Consider the following 19,619-nt stretch of genomic DNA (forward strand, 5'->3'; position numbering starts at 1 on the left):
TCTTCCCCCCGCACTATTTCTTGTCTTCCTGTGCCTATCTTCCCCTCCATCACACTCCCTCACCCTTCCTCCTGTCCCCATCCTTTCTCTTACCTATCTCCCCCCCCCACCCCCCCCCCCCACCAGTCCCACCCCCTTTCACGCTGTCACCTCCCTATTTTTAGATATTCCACAGTTTTATTTTATATTCAAATCTACTTTTTAAGTTTTTATTGTTTTATTGTCCTTGCTCAATAACTCATTCATTGAAATTAGTACACCAGAACTAAAATCTATGAACTATTGACACTTTTAATCTACTTTCTGCACTCAGAAGCCATTTTCTGCTGTAGTGTGCAGCGATTGTCACTGTGGATTCCGCCTCTCAGTCTGTGGCATACTGTGAGGTAGTGTGCAGCAATTGTCACTGTGGATTCCGCCTTTCAGTCTGTGGCATGCTGTGACGTAGTGTGCAGCGGTTGTCACTGTGGATTCCTCCTCTCAGTCTGTGGCATGGTGTGACGTGGTGTGCAGCAATTGTCGCTGCCATTCTATTTGAACCCTGAATCTCAGAGATTCCAACTTTGCATTGCAAAAATGCAAAATTGTAATTTATTGCGGATATATAATCATGCTGACGGAAAGGTTAACTATGGTTGGTGTGAATTTGTGAAAATAATTCTCCCCATAAGTTACAATTTCGCTTTGAATTTTCACTTTTCCGCTTTGAATTTTTGCGTCCGCGTCCCTCAAGCATGCTGCTCAGTAAACCGTTTTCACTAAATTTATGCTTAAAAAACATTTGTGCATTAAACAAACGTAATTAAGCGTAACTTTAGGAATTTACCCGTCAGATAATTTTGTTCCCAGTCAGCTGTTTTGACAAGGTCGTTAGCTCTTCCTTATCGCCGGGAATGTCCATGAAGATGTATTCAGTGTATTCTTAGCTTTGGCATTCGCTAATTTCCTAATTGTTCCTCATGAAACTTTAATGGAAATGCTCTGAGGAGTTATTCATAGAAGGAATGAAAAGTGACTTAATGGGCAGATGACAGGCGCGTTGCCTCAGAGCTGAAGACCAGAAACATCTCCAGTGACACACATTACTGGGGACAAATTACCCGAGCTGTGGTTCAGCCCTTCAATCAGCGATGCCATGTCATAATAACTAGCTGGCTACTGTTGGCAGCTGGGATTGGCTCGCCGTATGTGGGCGTCGGCATCTCAGAAAATAGTTAGAGTTGGGCCGAGGGCTGAGTCACGCTTCAGATTATACCTGATGAAGGACAGGTTTGGTCTGACGATGCCAGACGCTGAGTCACAGAAATCTTTACCGCCTAATCGCTGATAGTCATTTGTTTATCTGCCTCTCCATCGCTCAGCACTTTCTCTGCCAAAACAGACGATTGCCTAATGCTGGCCACACATACGACAACAATCCTACTGAGCAATCAGGTTGGTTGGCTGTTGTGAAGGGGTTTATCTTCACCATGGAGATAATTCTGTGATCATCCACCACCGTTGTCTTCCATGGATGTCCAGGTTTTTTTTTCATTGCTGAGTTCACCAGTACTTGCTTTCTGTGTCGGGAGGTGCAAAACTGTAGATTTTGACATTTGTAACATTGCAGCAATTTCTCGGATGGGTTTTTTTCTGTTTTCGCAGCTTAAGGATGGCTTCTTTCACCTGCATGGAGAGCTCCTTTGACCACTTGTTGTTTGTTCACAGCAAAATCTTCCATTTGCAGGCACCACACCTCAAATCAACTCCAGGCCTTTTATCGGCTTAATTTATAATGACATAATGATGACACACTTGCCCACACCTGCCCATGAAATAGCCTTTAACCACTTGAGGACCCACCCTTTACCCCCCCCTTAAGGACCAGCGCTGTTTGATGGGATCTGTGCTGGGTGGGCTCTGCAGCCCCCAGCAGGGCCGGTTTAAGCAATAATGGGGCCCCAGGGCAAAATAAACCTGGGGGGCCCCCCCAACAGATACCCCGGAGCAAAAATTGGTATTAAGGGACCTTTTTGCAGCTGGTATAGTCAGGGTTTGAAGCCCCAATCGGTCGGAGCTCCACATTCTGGCTACCCCAGCCTGCATGGGGGACAAGGGGTTAAAAAGTTTCAGGAGGGGGGACCCCAAATAATTAAAAAAAAACAAATTCCCACACTCTAAACATAAAAAAAATTGGGAAAATAGGAAAAAAATGCCAGGGATCTTCATACAGCCATATTGCGGCTGTATAGCGACCCCTGGCCAAAGCGCTGCGGCTGCGTATGGACCCCCTGGAAACCCCGCCAGGAAATGTATTGCTCCTTCTTTTGATACATGTAAAATTACACTACCGTTAGGTACTAAAAGTGACATTTACCGCATTTAAAAGTATACTTTTTTCCTTTGAAACTTTAAAATCGATTTTCTCAAAAACTATAAGGTCTTTTTGAAAAATTGTTTTTTCCTCTTATTCCCAATGATCTCCTTAACATATCCTGCAAATTTAGGTTTTCTAGAATTTAAGGTGGATTTGCTATTAACCATTAAAGTCGGCTGGTTTTAAAATGTGTATTTTTTTTCCTTTGAAACTTTAAAATCGATTTTCTCAGGAACTATAAGGTCGATTTGCAAAATTTTTTTTTCCTCTTGTAGCCACTGGGGGCCCCTACAAGCTCTGGGGCCCTGGGGCAGCTGCCTCCTTTGCCTTAATGGTAGCGCCGGCCCTGGCCCCCAGCACAGATCAGCGGGCACGCAGAGCGATCAGATCGCCCCCCTTTTTTCCCCCCTATGGGGATGATGTGCAGGGGGGGTCTGATCGCTCCTGCTGGTAGCATGTTGCGGGGGGGGGGGGGGGCACCTCAAAGCCCCCCTCCGCGGCGACATCCCCCCCCCCCTCCCTCTCCTACCTGTCCCCCCGGTGATCCAGGCTGCACAGGACGCTATCCGTCCTGTGCAGCCAGTGACAGGACGTCCTCTGTCACATGGCGGCGATCCCGGCCGCTGATTGGCTGGGGATCGCCGATCTGCCTTACGGCGCTGCTGCGCAGCAGCCGCGTACAATGTAAACAAAGCGGATTATTTCCGCTTGTGTTTACATTTAGCCTGCGAGCCGCCATCGGTCGGCCCGCAGGCTATTCACGGAGCCCCCCGCTGTGAATTGACAGGAAGCAGCTGCTCGCGCGAGCGGCTGCTTCCTGATTAATCAGCCTGCAGCTGGCGACGCAGTACTGCGTCGCTGGTCCTGCAGCTGCCACTTTGCCGACGCACGGTATAAGCGTGCGGTCGGCAAGTGGTTAACCTCCCTGGCGGTCAATTGATTTGCGGCCGCGGGTGTTTTTTTTCTTTCGCCTTTTTTTTTTTTAATGTCGCTAGCCTAGCGCTAGCTACATGATTCCCCTCTCCCTGCTCCTTTCCTCCCACCCTTCCAATCGCCGCCGGCAATCATACCCATCATGAAATCCCGTTCTGAACGGGATTTCCTGTAGGGCTTCCCTCGTCGCTATGGCGACGATCGAGATGACGTCATCGACCTCATGACGTCGGCGGAGTCCTGATCCACCCCATAGCGCAGCCTGGCGGTGATTGGCCAGGCTGCGCAAGGGGTCTGCGGCAAGGGGGCCTCTTTCGCGGTGGGTAGCGGCGGATCGGCGGCGATCAGGTACTACACGCAGCTAGCAAAGTGCTAGCTGCATGTAACAAAAAAAAAAAAAAAACGCAAATCGGCCCATCAGGGCCTGAGAAATCCTCCGCGGCGACTTACCCCGAACTCAGTTTGGGATACCCGCCAAGGAGGTTAAGTCAATCGACCAATTACTTTTGAGCACCTGAAATGATGGGATTGTGTTAACGAAATGCTTTCGTTGCGTCACAATTTAATGCAATCGTTTTGTTCACCCCACTGAATAAAAGCAGAAAGTCTGCACTTCATCTGCTACTGAGTTGTTTCATTTATAATTCATTTGTGATAATAATGTAAAAAAAACCCCAAAATTTAAAAAAAGTTTCCTCTGTCCTAATATTTATGGGCCTAACTGTGTGTAGTAGGGGAGCCTCACTGGTCCAGCCTTATTCTTGTATCAATAAGATGGGGTATCGTTGCCCAAACATCATAGAAGCACACGCCGTCATTAGCACGGTCAGCATGCATTCACAAAGATCTGGTTTATTTCTTCTGTTGATGGAGATTGGAGAAGCCTCCATGTATTTCCTCAACTCTTTTTCTGTGTCCAGCATTATTCCTATCTAGCTCAATTTTCCATCAAACATTCCTTCTGAGGAATGGGCGAATGGACAGGAATCCCCTGCACCCGCAAATGCAGTTGCAGGCTATTTTGATTGACCTGTGTGATGTAACTATATAATAGTATTGCTTTGTGTTATAGTTTGATATACTGACATTTGTCTAACCCCTCCCCCCCCCCCCCAACGGTATTATTATTTCCAGATTTTAGGGTGTTTTTAAAACATTTCAGACCCTAAAATCAGGACTAAATCATGCCACTAGAGTCTCTGCACCAACCCCTGCTCTCACTTACCTCCCTGGTCTCCAGCGCTGCAATTTTACCTCCGTCCTCCGGGTGGCGCTGTAACGCTGTGGTGAGATCGAAGATGGCGATCTCAACAGAGTTATTCAGAGCCTCGGGGGACAGGAAGGAGCAAAGCTACCGAGTTCCCCAACCCTGTCCTCAAGGCCCACCAACAGTGCATGTTTTGCAGGAAACCATAAACATGGGGTAATTAGCGTCTCAGCAGAGCTAATTAACTGCCTCTGTGGATTCATACAAGACCTGCAGTGTTGGTGGGCCTTGACAGGGTTGGGGAACGCTGCTGCAGACGGCACTCTTGTATTGCTGCAGAAGATTATCTGGACTGTAGGGGGTCGTTGGTTCCTGTTATGCTCTGGCTAGGAACACAGAGTAATGACACTGGTTACATAGAGAGTTGGTGAATCCTGTTAATAAACCTAGTTTTAGTTATCCTGCCTCCATGACGACTGAACACAACAGATGACTGTGAGTTGCACAGACGTGCCAGGAGAGAGGGGCAGGTGGGAGATCTTCCAAGCAAGAGCAGCCATTAGCTGAGTCACATTCCTGAATGTTTCAGGGCCGCAGCCTGTCTGCAGTCATCTCTGAAGATTAAACCGTGCATGAATTCCACTGTGACATTAATCCTCTGATGTCATCTTCTCTCCCCAGCATTCCAGACCACACTGGCCGTCGCAGGTAAGAGGACCTGTCACACAGCTGCGGAAATCTGCGCTCTGCAACATTCTATGTACAGTAAATGATAATAAAGGATGGATGGATAAAATATCAATGGGAGGATCGACAGATAGATAGAAGATAGATAGATAGATGATAGATAGATAGATAGATAGATAGATAGATAGATAGATACAGAATTATGCAAATTAATATTAATATGTGAATCGACAGATAGATAGATAAATAAAGTAGAGTGCCCAACCAGCTGTCTCATCCAACCAGCACAAATTGCCGACAGTGTTGAAGGCCAACTTCTTAAAGGGACTCAGAGCTGGATTACATTAAACGCTTTGTACATACCTGGGGCTTCCTCCAGCTCCATACGCTCCAATCACTCCCACGCCGCCGTCCTCCGCTGCACGCAGCTTTGGTACCGGGTCCCCTCACTTCCTCCAGTTGGCGCCAGTCTGCGGTAAGAGAAGTGCGCTCTTTGCGTCTCTTTCCAGCAGCACCGCAGTGATACGTAGAGGGCGCACGTCTCTTGCGTAGACTGGCTCAGACTGATGGAAGTGACGGGATCCAGTACTACGCGATGTAGAAGACTGAGGACCGCGGCGTGGGATCGATTGGAGCATATGGGGCTGGAGGAAGCCCCAGGTATGTATAAAGCGTTTAATGTAATCCAGCTCTGAGTGTCTTTAAGCTGTTTGTGGGCTCTGCGCTGGTGCTTAAACATGGTTCCACACCCCTGATCACGCCCCCGATACACCCCTAGTCACGCATACAATAAAGATTTAATAAGAAAAATATGATGTTTTATAATTCAAACCACACCTTCATATTAACATTTTAAAATAAGTAATTTATCAATTTAAAGAGACACTGAAGCGAAAAAAAATATGATATAATGAATTGGTTGTGTACTATGAATAATTACTAGAAGATTAGCAGCAAAGAAAATATTCTCATATTTTTATTTTCAGGTATATAGTGTTTTTTCTAACATTGCATCATTCTCTAATATGTGCAGATTACACAACACTCAGCATTCAAAATGATTCTTTCAGAGCAGTCTGTGAACTAATGACCTTTCCTCTGGCAGAGAAAAAGAAAACAGTTGAGATAGCCCTCTCCAGGACTTTGAAACTTTGAAAGTCATAGAGCTTAATGGCTTTTTTGCATAGAGATAATAACTGGAGTTTCTTAACTCTTCCTGTACTGGAAACAATTAGACTGATGTATCTGATCTTAATGTTTTATTTCTTAGCTGTACTACACATACAAATCATAATATCATTTTTTTTTTTCGCTTCAGTGTCTCTTTAAAGGATGGGAATAAAGTTTAGAGTCAATCAAACACATTTTTTAGTAGAGAAATATATATATTTACATAGAAAGAGGGACAAAGTCCTGAAAGAGGGACAAATGAGGAGGAAAGAGGGACAGAGGGACAGGGCTCCCAAAGAGGGACTGTCCCTCCGAAAGAGGAACAGTTGGGAGCTATGAGATAGATAGAAGTCAGACATATAGGTAGGTAGATAGACAGACATATATATGCAATGGATGGATGGATGATAGATAGATAGATAGATAGATAGATAGATAGATAGATAGATAGATCAGTCAGACATATAGGTAGATAGATAGTCAGACATCCAATGGACGGATGATGGATTAGATAGATAGGCATCTAAGGACCAGATGGACTAATAGATAGTAGAAATAGACACATAGTACATTATGCAGTTGGATAGATTTATGGATAGATAGACAAACGATGGGTGGATGGATAGATGAAAAGATGGATGGACAGACAGACGATAGATGGATGGACAGATAGACGATGGATGGATGGATAGATACATAGATGATGGATGGATGGATGGATAGATAAACAGATAATGGACAGATACATAAATGTAGCTCTCTGCCAGCTGACACGCCTCCCCTCTCTCTCTCTCTCTCTCTCCCCCAGCCTGCGGCAGACCTGGGCTTCGGGCCCGAATATCTGGTGGCAGCACAGTTGCCCCTGGTGAATTTCCATGGCAAGCTTCTCTGACTTACAAGGGCAAACTCCAATGTGGCGGGAGCCTGATCTCCTCCACGCTGATCCTCACCGCCGCCCATTGCTTCGATTCGTAAGTTCAAGGTTTGGGGGAAGAGGGATGTTTAGGCTGTCTAGGCAGAAGACTAAAGGCACAGCAGCCACTGGTCACACACATGTGACATGCCATTATTACTTCCTGCTATCGGTTGGCTAGCACTGATAATCAGTCACAATGCAACGGAAAAGTGAATGGAATGCACTGAGCAGAAGCTTCTTCAATCAGTGTACGAGAGATATCGGCGCAGGAGACTCGGGTGCAGGATACAGCCGGTATATGGCTTATCCTGCTGCTGCACAAGTTCCAGGCTGTGTTAATTACTATTCCCCCTCCAGGCCACCATGGATGGTGGGGAATGAAATAATGCAGCGTCCAGCAATTGGTAAAGGCCGGCAGCGCCCAAGTCTCCTGCGCTGGATTAACTGTTCGTTTCAATCGAACTGTGGCTAGCTATATAAAAACAGACAAGCACAACGGGAAATGGAATGCATGTGAGGCTAACGAGGCCCACACATGACCGGACATGTGAAAACTGCGCCTGGTAAAACAGGCGCCAGATATAGCCACTAGTAGAGTATCTGTAAAATTACCAACATTCTACTAGTTAATTCCCATAGTAAAATATTGATATTTTAATATGACCTAATCTAACCCTACTCTCACACCAAACACCCCCTCTAACAATGCCTACCCCCCCCCCCACCCCACTGGTGCCTAACCTTAACCCTTCCATGGTGGTGCCTACTGCCTAACCATAACCCTTCATGGTGGTGCCTAACCTTAACCCCCCCCCACACACACACACCCGTTGGTGCCTAACCTTAACCCTCCCATGGTGGTGCCTAACCATAACCCCTCATGGTGGTGCCTAACTTTAACCCTTCCATGGTGGTGCCTAACCATAACCCTTCATGGTGGTGCCTAACCTTAACCTCCCCTCGTTGGTGCCTAACCTTAACCCTCCCATGGTGGTGCCTAACCATAACCCCTCATGGTGGTGCATAACCTTAACCCCCTGGTGGTGCCTAACCTTAACCCTCCTATGGTGGTGCCTAACCGTAACCCCTCATGGTGCTGCCTAATCTTAACCCCCCCTGGACTGGAGGTGCCTAACCTTAACCCGCCATGGTGGTGCCTAACCTTAACCCCTCATGGTGGTGCCTAACCTTAACCCCCCATGGTGGTGCCTAACCTTAACCCCCCCCCCCCATGGTGGTGCCTAACCTTAACCCCCCCCCCATGGTGGTGCCTAACCTTATACAATACAATAACATTTCTATAGCGCTTTTCTCCCATAGGACTCAAAGCGCTTAGGCTCTCTCAGATTCAGTAATTAGTAGGATGAAGTATTCACACAACAAAAGTTATATTTCTGCAAATGCCAGACTGAACAGGTGGGTTTTCAGTCTGGATTTAAACACGTCCAGGGATGGGGCTGTCCTGATCTGTTGAGGTAAGGAGTTCCAAAACGTAGGGGCAGCATGACAGAAAGCTCTGGGACCAAAAGTTTCTAAGTGGACTCTGGGTATGACTAGATTATTAGAATCTGTGGATCTGAGAATGCGGGGATTGCTACGCAGCTGTAACATATCTTTCATGTATCCAGGGCCTAGATTATTCAGGGATTTAAATGTCAGTAGGCCGATCTTGAATAGGACCCTCCATTCTATAGGTAGCCAGTGAAAGGAATGCAGGACTGGCGTTATGTGGCAGTGACGGGGTTGGTTGGTTAGCAGTCTGGCAGCAGTATTTTGTATCAGCTGTAGGCGGTACAAGGCCTTTTTTGGAAGGCCAGTGTAGAGAGCATTGCAGTAGTCCAGTCGGGATGTGATGAAGGCGTGGACTAAGGTTGGCAGATCTTCTGGGGGTATGAGGTGCTTGATTTTTGCAATGTTCTTCAGGTGAAAATAGGATGATTTCACCACAGCAGAGATTTGAGTTCTGAAGTTTAAATCCCCATCAATTAGAACTCCCAGGCTACGCACATGATCAGAGCTGCGTAGATCCGTGCCTCCTATTCCCAGTGGTGAAGACTGCAAGTTAAGTTGTTTTGTTATCATGCTCTGCCCTCCAATCAGAAGGACTTCAGTTTTGTCTGCATTTAGTTTCAGCCAGTTGTCATTCATCCATTGCTGTAGTTCACGTAAGCAGGCGTTTATAATTAGAGTTGGGTCTGTCACACCAGGCTTGAAGGAAAGATATAGTTGGGTGTCGTCTGCATAGCAGTGGTATGTCAGGCCATGTTTTTGGATTAGTTTTCCCAACGGTAGCATGTAAATTGTGAAAAGCAGGGGAGAGAGGATTGAGCCCTGGGGCACCCCATACTTAAGTGTTACAGGGGTGGACAGGAAGGGCCCCATAGACACTTTGTGGGTTCTGCCACTCAAGAAGGATTGGAACCACTGAAGTACTATGCCATCAATGCCGCAGTATTCCTGTAGCCTGTTTATCAAGATGTCATGGTCAACTGTGTCAAAGGCTGCAGAAAGGTCTAGCAGTATGAGGATCAAGCAGGGACGGATCTAGGGGGGGGCAAGCGGGTCTCTTGCCCCAGGCGCAGTTTGTTGAATTCTTAAAAAGGCGGCAAAATTTGGATGGGGAATGGCAGTTTAGGCGCCAAAACCGGACCTTACCCCAGGCGCAACTTGGGGCTACTTGGTCTAGATCCGTCCCTGGGATCAAGCACTCTCCTCTGTCTCTTGCCATGAGCAGGTGGTTGCATATTTGGATGAGGGCAGTTTCAGTGCTGTGGTGTTTCCTGAAGCCAGACTGGAATGGGTCATAACTGTTATTTTGTAGGATTCTGGCTTCTAGCTGGAGGTATACAGCTTTTTCAATTAGCTTTCCCAGAAAGGGGAGGTTAGAGACAGGTCTATAGCTGGTCATTGCATCTGGGTCCAGGGAGGGTTTTTTGAGGAGAGGCCTGATGATTGCTTCCTTCAGTAAAGCAGGAAATATCCCTGATTGTAAGGAACAGTTAACAATTTTGAGGAATACCGGTACGAACAGGTCGGGGCAGTTCAACATGAACTGTGTTGGGCCAGGATCCAGGTCACAGGTAGTTAGGCGGACGTGAAGGAGGATGCTTGATGTGACCTTAACCCCCCCCCCTTCCCCCATGGTGGTGCCTAACCTTAACCCCCCAGTGTTGCCTTAGTGGGTTGCGGGTCGGGTGTGGGTAGCAGGGCCGCAGGTACAGGTTGGGTGTGGGTCTGAGAAATTAGACCCGTGTAGGCCTCTAGCCTGTATGCATTTAGAAAGTTTAGTCTGTCTAATGCCCCCTCGTTTGTGGCTAATCATTACTGTAATTTGATCTCTCAGATGTGTCAGTTGGCTGCCTTGGCAGAGCAGCTGATTTGTAAACACAAGATGTTAACTCTAGGTCTTCTTTCATGAAAGCAGGAAGTAGACACTCTCCAGATTTATTGCAGGAGTTCTGTAAGATGTAACAAATAAATGTTTTTCTTTAAAGGACAACTGAAATTAGAGAGATATGGAGTCTGCCATATTTATTCCCTTTTAAGCAATGTCAGTTGCCTGGCTATCCTGCTGATCCTCTGCCTCTAATACTTTGGGCCACAGTCCCTAAACAAGCATGCAGGTCAGGTGTTTTTGACATTATTGTCAAATCTGACCAGATTAGCTGCATGCTTGTTTCAGGGATTATTCAAACACTACTGCAGTTAAATACATCAGCAGGGGTGCCAGGCAACTGGTATTGTTTAAAAGGAAATAAATATGGCAGCCTCCATATTCTTCCCACTTCAGTTGTCCTTTAAAGGTTATGATGCTGTTGATTATCTTTTAGAGCTGAGAGGAAGTTCTGAGTTTGGGTCCACTTTAATTTTGCATCTTTACAGGATAATGTGGACTTCAGTATGTTGAGATAAAGAGACTTATATCATTTCTTCTTATTCATTTTAAGTACGTCGATGACTGATGACAAAAGAAACCCCAAGTTATGGGCTGTGCACTTGGGGTTCACTAGGATGGGGTACATTCCCAAGGAGAGATCTGTCATCACCATAACTCCATCCAGGATCATCGTGCATGAGAGCTATACGGAGTATAACAAAGGTTATGACATAGCATTGATAGTGCTGTCATTCAAAGTGCCCTCCAGTCCATTCATCTTCCCCATCTGCTTGCCACAGTACAACCACCGATTCAGTCTACGCAGCACCTGCTATGCCACCGGTCTTGAGGATGTGCCAGTGGGTCGTAAGTAGAACCCGTTAAAGAAGTTGGGTGAATGGAGCGGGTTGTTGGAAGAGGGGATTTTTTTTTTTTGGGGGGGGGGGGGGGGTTGGTTCCTTCTTTCGCCTTTAAAAAACATGAATAAACCTTATACCTACCTTTGAGGTTTGTCATTAAACCCCCCTAGTTACCAGGCCATTTTTTACAATATAGGCCATTGCAGCTTTAAGACCTCGCTGCAGGGCCGTACAACTCAGCACGCAAGTGATTCCCCCCCTTCCTTTTCTGCCCACCAACAGACCTCTCTGTTGGTGGGCTCTGATCCCCGCTGGAATGATTATTTTTTTTTCTACAAATATTTATTTCTTTCATTTTTAAATATATTTTGCTTATTTTTTTTTTACTGCATTCCCTCCCTCCCCCCGCCAGCCAATCACTGTGATCGGCTGTCATAGGCATCAGCCCATGACAGCCGATCACCCCTGAGCCCATGGAGGGGACATCCGTGTCACACAGCTGTCCACAGTTAGATCGCAGCGCTGTACGGAGTAAATAGACAGCGGTTTCGACGTCTAACAGTCTCCTAGCGGAGCTCCGTCATTCCAGCGGAGATGGGCGCGCATCGGTGTGCACTCTCTCCTGTAAAACACGCCGCCAGGACTGCACGCCGATCGGCGTTAGGTGGTCCTGGGGCTGCCGCCGCGTCCACGCCAATTGGCGTGGAGCGGTTGTTAAATAGTTAAGGAGGTAAGATTTACACTCTCCTAGATATTACTTGATGTTTAGAAACTTAGGACGCCTCCCTCCAACAGTGTATACAGAGTAGCCTTACTCTTATATTGTGAACCAGTGGCATAGCGAGAGAACATGGGGCCCCATAGCAAACCTTCATGGGGTCCTCAGATATAGGCACTTTTAAGCAGTGCCACCTGCCCCTTCCCTATGGATAGGAGTTGATGAGGCAATTGATATTCTCAATCAATCTACACTGCATATAGTCCATCGGCTCTGAGACAAAGTCAGAGGGTGGAGAAACACAAGAAAGTTAATGGTGAATATATTAAGTACCACCTGGGCCCCATAGCAGTTGCAATGGCTGCTATGGCTATTGCTACGCCCCTGTTGTGAGCAATTAACCCGAGGAGTGCGATCGACCAGAGCCTGCCAAGTGGACCTGGAATACTAAGGAGGGAGAGTTTTTTTCCCCGCAAGCCCGAAGGGTGGTTGCAGTACAGTGCAACCTATCCTTGTGAGTATAATACTTGCATGTTAACACATCCAAACTTCACAAATGATGCTGCACACCATTGGGCTTCTGGTCTCTCCCATCTAAACACTTGGAGGCGATTACGACCACCAAGAATCAACACCAGACCTTTAAAAAGAAGTTCTTCCATCACTTTTTCTTCTTTTCTTATGAAATTGTTGTTTTCTAGGATTCTTCCACACATTTCCATGAACTTATCCTTGTTTTTTCTTCTTAGTGCCCCCAGACAGCCCAAGATCCTTGAAGAAAGTTGCCCAAACGTTGATTGGCTACAGGACCTGCAATTGTATCTACAACACTCACTTGGCTTCAAGTTTACAGAACCCAGCAAAACCTGCAATGCTGTGTATAGTGGAAAGTGATGGAAAGGCAGGTCCATGTCTGGTACGTATGTTGCCATGTCCTTACTCTTGGGTACAATGAAGAGATGTGAGGTTCCTCTTTGCTAATCATTCTTCTGTCCTTTGATTTCCCTTTTAGGGAGACTCTGGTGGTCCCGTTGTTTGTTACGAGGATGGGGTTTGGTTCCAGGCTGCAATCATCAGCTTTTCCCAAGGATGTCATCTGCTGAACAGTCCCACCATTCTTACTGCTGTATCCTATTACCAAGACTGGATTCAGCGCTGGAGTGCCAGTACAGCATCTTTCTTACCCCAGACCACTGTAGTGACTGACGATGTGGACAATGATACCTGCAGTGACCTCCTTAGTAACGCTTCAGGTAACATCTAGAACGGGCACACTTCTCGGATCCTCAGCTCATAGACACTCAGCAAGAAAGTTAGGAAACACTTCATACTCAACTGTAAACATTATTTAGTTTAGACAAGACAACTCTGGTCATGGGATCTCTCTCTGTTGACAGAGGAACATGTGTAAGACAACAACGGACAAGGCCTCTCATAAATATTCTTTTCCAAGGTTGTGGAATCTCACAAGTCAACGACCCTGCCTCTGGCCGTCCTGGGTCATGGCCATGGCAAGTGGACCTCTGGAGAAACGGTGATCGAGCATGCAGTGGAGCCCTCATCTCAACCAAATGGGTGATAACAGCTGCACAGTGCTTCACTGGGTAAGATTTCCTACTCTTGAATACTATGAAGAGAACAAACAATTAGATCATATATGTCAAAGCTCGTCCGTGGGCCAAATCTGGCCCTCAGAGACATCAGATTTTGCCCTCAGGTGGTTTCCCCTCTTTGCATTATGTTTGGCCCACTCTTGATCACCAGAGAAGCTATATTAGAGGGTAAGCCCTAGATCATCAGGAAAGCCATATGGGGAGGTGGACAGCACAGGATACCAGGAAACTGTATAGAAAGGGGCCAATAAACACCAAAGAACTGTATAGGGGAAGGAGGGGGCCACTAGACACCAGGAAACTGTATAGGGGAGGGAGGACTACTAAACATCAGGGAATTGTATAGACGAGGGAAGGAGGACCACTAAACATCAGGGTACTGTACAGGGGATGGAGTTGGGCTATTAGACACCAGGAAGGTGTTTAACCACTTTATCCACACGTCAGTAGATATACGTCCTGCGTACGTTAAAAAGGGGCGCTGGGAAAAAGGGGCGCGGGGTTTTAAACGATAAACATGGATAACGTTTAAAAATATAATGTACTATATTTCGTTTAAAAATAATGTTTTATAAAGTTATAAATCATTAAATAATGTGCATGAAATTGGCAATTGTGAAAACGTTAATCTTCCGTTTAAAAAGTGAAACGTATAATAACGTTTAAAAAAAAATAGTAAGTAACCCTCCCTGTACCTACCCCTAACCCCTAGACCCCCGTGTTGGTGCCTAAACCTAAGACCCCCCTGGTGGTGCCTAAACCTAAGACTCCCCTGATGGTGCCTAAACCTAAGACCCCCCTGTTGGTGCCTAAACCTAAGACCCCCCTGTTGGTGCCTAAACCTAAGACCCCCCTGTTGGTGCCTAAACCTAAGACCCCCCTGGTGGTGCCTAAACCTAAGACCCCCCTGGTGGTGCCTAAACCTAAGACCCAGCTGTGATAAGCATTAATAACGTGTGAAAAAATATTGTGCTGTTTTTCGTTTAAAAATAATGTTTTAAAAAAAGATTGTACTGTTTTTCGTTTAAAAATAATGTTTTAAAAAAGATTGTACTGTTTTTCGTTTAAAAATAATGTTTAAAAAATTATAAATCATAAAATAATGTGTAATCATGAGAAGCAGTTATAAAACAGTAAAAGTCTCCGGGCGCCGCTTATAAAACGTAATTTTTCTCCGGCGCCCTTTTTTCCTGTCGGGCGCCCATTAAACGATATTTATTATGGGAGTGAATGGCGGCGCCCGATTTGTCCACTTTCCTCAGGCGCCCGAATTTACTGTTACCATACGTCCTCTGTGACTTCATCTAAGCCACAAGTCAGTAGATATATGTCTTGTAGCAGAAGCAGCGCTGTGCAGGATTGGGCTTGCTCCTGTGCACATTTCTGGCACTATCAGATGCAGCACTAATTGGTGAATGGGAATATATGTTTCCTGAGCTAATGAGATTGATTTTTACTATTAAAAATACTTTTATTTTCTCATTTCATAGTGAAAAATACACTCTGTACCATTATTTCAGAATCAAATATCTTCACCATAAATTGTGACCGGAACATAATCTAAGTTTTGTGATAAGCAGTAAGAATAGCCAAACAAAATTTGTGTTTTTTTTTCTTCTACAGTAGCACTTTTGATTTTTAAACTGGAATTGGTAAAACTGAGAAATGTTTTTTCTATTTTTTTCTTTGTTTTCCCATTAAAATTCATAGAAAACAAAATTGTGTGAGGGAAAAAAATGGCATACAATGAAAGCCTAGTTTGTCCTGAAAAAAAAACAATATATATTTCATTTCTGTGTCGTAAGTAGGGATAAAGTTATTTCTGATTAAATAAGGACATAGCTAAACTGTCAAAACTGCTCTGGTCAATAAGTGGGAAAAAGGTCTGGATGCGAAGTGGTTAAGTTAGACGGTAAACGAGCCTAGTGGAGGTTTTGGCCTTTTACGTAGGCTATGACAAGTGTCTCACTTTATTGAGTCTAGTTTCAAGATTTTCTCACTTACTTTTTAAAGGATACCCGAACTGACATGTGGCATAATGAGATAGACATGTGTATGTACAGTGCCTAGCACACACATAACTATGCTGTGTTCCTTTTTTTTCTTTCTCTGCCTGAAAGAGTTAAATATCAGGTATGAAAGTGGCTGACTCAGTCCTGACTCAGACAGGAAGTGACTACAGTGTGACCCTCACTGATAAGAAATTCTCCTTTTTTTACCTCTTTCTTGCTCTCAGAAGCCATTTTCTGCTAGGAAAGTGTTTTATAGTTGGAATTTTTTATCAGTGAGAGTCACACTGTAATCACTTCCTGTCTGAGTCAGGACTGAGTCAGCCACTTGCATACCTGATATTTAACTCTTTCAGGTAGAGTAAAGAAAAAAAAAGGAACACGGCATAGTTATTTGTGTGCTAGGCACTGTACATACACATGTCACATTTCAGTTCGGGTATCCTTTAATAATGTTTAAAAAACAACAAAGCAAAGTTTAAGGCTCTTCATCTCTGTGATAAGGACCGGTGCATAAAGCCATTTTCATCAGTAGCCAAAAATTCCTTACAAAAACTAACATTCTATCCATTCACTTCGGTTCTAGGTCCAGTCAAGCCAACCACGTTCTATGCACAGCAGCAACCACTATGTATAAATCACTCGTGAGGCCACATATGGAGTATGGGATGCAGCTTTGGGCACTACACTATAGAAAGGACATTGACCTTCTAGAACGGGTACAAAGACGGGCAACTAAATTAATCAGAGGGATGGAAGATCTCACTTACCAAGAATGGTTGGACAAACTGGACTTATTTAGCTTGGAAAAAAGGCCACTGAGATGTGACCTGATTAACACGTATAAATACATCAGTGGGCAATACAAAAGCTTGGCAGGTGAGCTTTTTGTCCCTAGGGTTGTACGACGGACAAGGGGACATGATCTGCGTATGGAGGAAAAAAGATTTTGCAATCTATTTAGAAAGGGGTCATTCACAGTGAGAGTGGTTAAAATCTGGAATATCTTACTTTAGGAAATAGTTATAGCAAACTCTATATATCTGCATAGGGCTTGGATGCTTTGCTTGCATTGAAGAGCATCCACGGCTATAATTATTAGGTAATTCCTGGGAGAGTTGATCCAGGGACTGCCATCTGGAGTTGTGAAGGAATGTTTCCCTTCTTTCAGGCTAATTGGCCTAGGCTTTGTAAGGTTTTTGCCTTCCTGTGGCTCAATTGAGATATGTGCAGGTTCAAGATGGTGTTTTTTTTCTGGTTGAACTTGATGGACGGATGTCTTTTTTCAACCAAACTAACTATGTCACTGTGTACTGTCCTGTACAGCAGCTCCTCTTCTATCTACAGCTCTTATTTCAAGTTTTCCAGACTGGTAGTGCCCGTTCAGGGATTTGGGTGCTTTATTGCCCGCACATTCCATACATCCCCCCACAACACTTTTTAATAGATCTCTGTTTTTGTCACACAGCCCTGATTCTACCGACGCTCCAGAGGACTGGTCAGCCACCGTGGCCTCCGGGACTCCTGCCATGAGGACGCTGAATGTGCAGAAGATTAGCATTCATGGCGCATTCATCAGCCCCGATAAAGGAAATAATTTAGCCCTCGTTCTGCTCAGCGAGAAGGTACCTTTGGGACCATACATTCAACCGATCTGCCTGCTGGATTTCTCGCAACCTGTGCCCTACGGCTCGTCATGCTGGCTGACTGGCAGGAACTTTTCCCTCCCTGGTAAGGACTCTGTGAATCTAATGCACCATTGTTTTCACGCCCAGCCAAAGCCCAAAACTGAATGAGGACTTTTTTCAAAGGAACCATGTTGATTAATTTCAATGACAAATGGTACCTTTGGAAATATAAAAAATCCACTAAATGGTTATGCTGGTCTGCAGCTTTGCACCCATCTGTACAGACCACTATCACAAAAAAAAATTGTAAAATTTAAAATACGTGTAAACATAAATAAAAAGTAACTTTTTCCCAGAGTAAAATGTGCTATAAATTACCGTATTTTTCGGACCATAAGACGCTCCTGACCATAAGACGCACCTAGGTTTAGAGGACTACAACCAGGGGGAAAAATATATACTAAACCTTGTGCATCCATGGTGAAGGGGCATCTTGTGGATTATGCCCCCCTTTGTACTTCATGCCCCCTTGTACCTCTTGTGTCTCCCTGTTTCCTCCTCTGTCCTCCTTATGTCCTCTGGTGTCCCCCATGTTTCTGCCTCTTTTGTCCTTGTGTCCTCCTCTCTGCCTTTTTGTGTCCCCTGTTTGTCCCCTTGTGTCCCCCTCTATGCCCCTTTGTTTCCCCCTATCTCCTCCATTTGCCCCCCTGTGTCCTCCTCTGCATCGGCACAGTACAGGGGGTCCCCGGCATTGAGGCGGGTTAGAGGTTCGTATTGGCAGGCGTTCACACGTCAGGAACTCCGTGCATTTGAACTATAGGACTTTTTCCCCACTTTTGGGGGAGAAAAATTGAGTCTTATAGTCTAAAAAATGCAGTACATTTCTCTTATGATGCTGCAACTTACAGTAAGTGATAGAATTCTGGCAGAGCTGCCAGGTTTTGGACTAGCCCATCTGCTCATGGGGAATTCTCAGGGTTTTCTTTATTTTCAAAGGCACTTACTGACTGGCAGTTGCTCAGTTCATCTGCCAGAATAGTGTGCAAACAAGTGGAAAGGGCGAGGCCTGCATCTTTGTATAGATCCTTTCCAAGGAGTTCTTTTGTAAAAAAGAAATGAAACACTGAGAATCCCCCATATGGAGATGGACTAGTACAAAATCTGTCAGTTCCAACAGATTTATACTAGCTGCTGTAAGTGACAGCAACAAAGGAGAGAAGTAATTTATGGCTCATTTTACACTGGAAGAAACATAATTTTTATTTGTATGTATTTAAAATGTTTGTCACGATAGTGGTCCTTTCAAGAGAAACTTTAACCCAGGATTGAACTTGATCCTAATCAGTAGCCGATACCCCCTTTCCCATCAGAAATCTTTTCCTTTTCCTAAATATAAGTGACATCTATATGGCTGATATTGTGGTGAAACCACTCCCACCGTGTGACGTCATCACCATGGCCTTGACATTTCGCTCTATGTGAACCTCAATGGATTGTGGGAAATGACAGCTGTTTCCAACTGCCAAGCAACCAGTATCTCCCTCTGTGCATAGAACATTCCGCAGAGATCACCTGACAGGACTAAAGATGTCCCCACCAGTGATACATTTCAGAAGCCTACAGTGCCTTATGGAAAATCCAGCCCTGTGTGTGATCATCATTATCTTCACTCTAACAATTGTAGCCACAAAAACACTTGATCTGCAGGATGGACCCCTGTGTAGGAAAGAGGAAAGTTCAGTAGTTGGGGATCCTTCACAGCTCTTGGCCACACTGCAGTCCCAGGGGCTGCTCCACTATAGCTACGCCCCTACCTTTCATCCCCCCTCTCTCTTCTCTCATGTGTGTATAAGCAAGAAATATCAGGCAGAGAATACAAGAAGGTGCTAATCTCATACGCTCCTACCTTTCATCCCCCCTCTCTCTGCTCTCATGTGTGTATAAGAAAGAAATATCAGGCAGAGAACACAAGAAGGTGCTAATCTCATACGCCACTCTTTTCACCTCCCTCCACTTCCCGTTGCCTACCAGCTTTTTGCCTCATGTTTTCAACTGTTATGCAGGGATGCTGGGAAATGTAACTAAGCATTGGTTGGTTGGCGTCCCATAGTGACACCCGATTGAACCAGCTTCAAGCAGTTGTGAC

At 45.3% G+C, this 19,619-nt stretch overlaps 1 protein-coding gene across 1 annotated transcript in view; it reads left to right on the plus strand.

Annotated features, from left to right (window-relative positions):
- LOC137525477 (polyserase-2-like) overlaps positions 1-19,619 on the plus strand; it is a 50,114-nt gene that overhangs the window by 7,166 nt on the left and 23,329 nt on the right. Inside the window, exons 2-8 of the mRNA XM_068246588.1 lie at positions 5,178-5,204; positions 7,162-7,324; positions 11,217-11,512; positions 12,973-13,139; positions 13,236-13,476; positions 13,677-13,827; positions 17,314-17,576. Of these exons, the coding sequence (XP_068102689.1) occupies positions 5,178-5,204; positions 7,162-7,324; positions 11,217-11,512; positions 12,973-13,139; positions 13,236-13,476; positions 13,677-13,827; positions 17,314-17,576 (1,308 nt within the window). The remainder of the gene's footprint in view (positions 1-5,177; positions 5,205-7,161; positions 7,325-11,216; positions 11,513-12,972; positions 13,140-13,235; positions 13,477-13,676; positions 13,828-17,313; positions 17,577-19,619) is intronic.

Source organism: Hyperolius riggenbachi, chromosome 7 (genome assembly GCF_040937935.1).
Source record: "Hyperolius riggenbachi isolate aHypRig1 chromosome 7, aHypRig1.pri, whole genome shotgun sequence".
NCBI lineage: Eukaryota > Metazoa > Chordata > Amphibia > Anura > Hyperoliidae > Hyperolius > Hyperolius riggenbachi.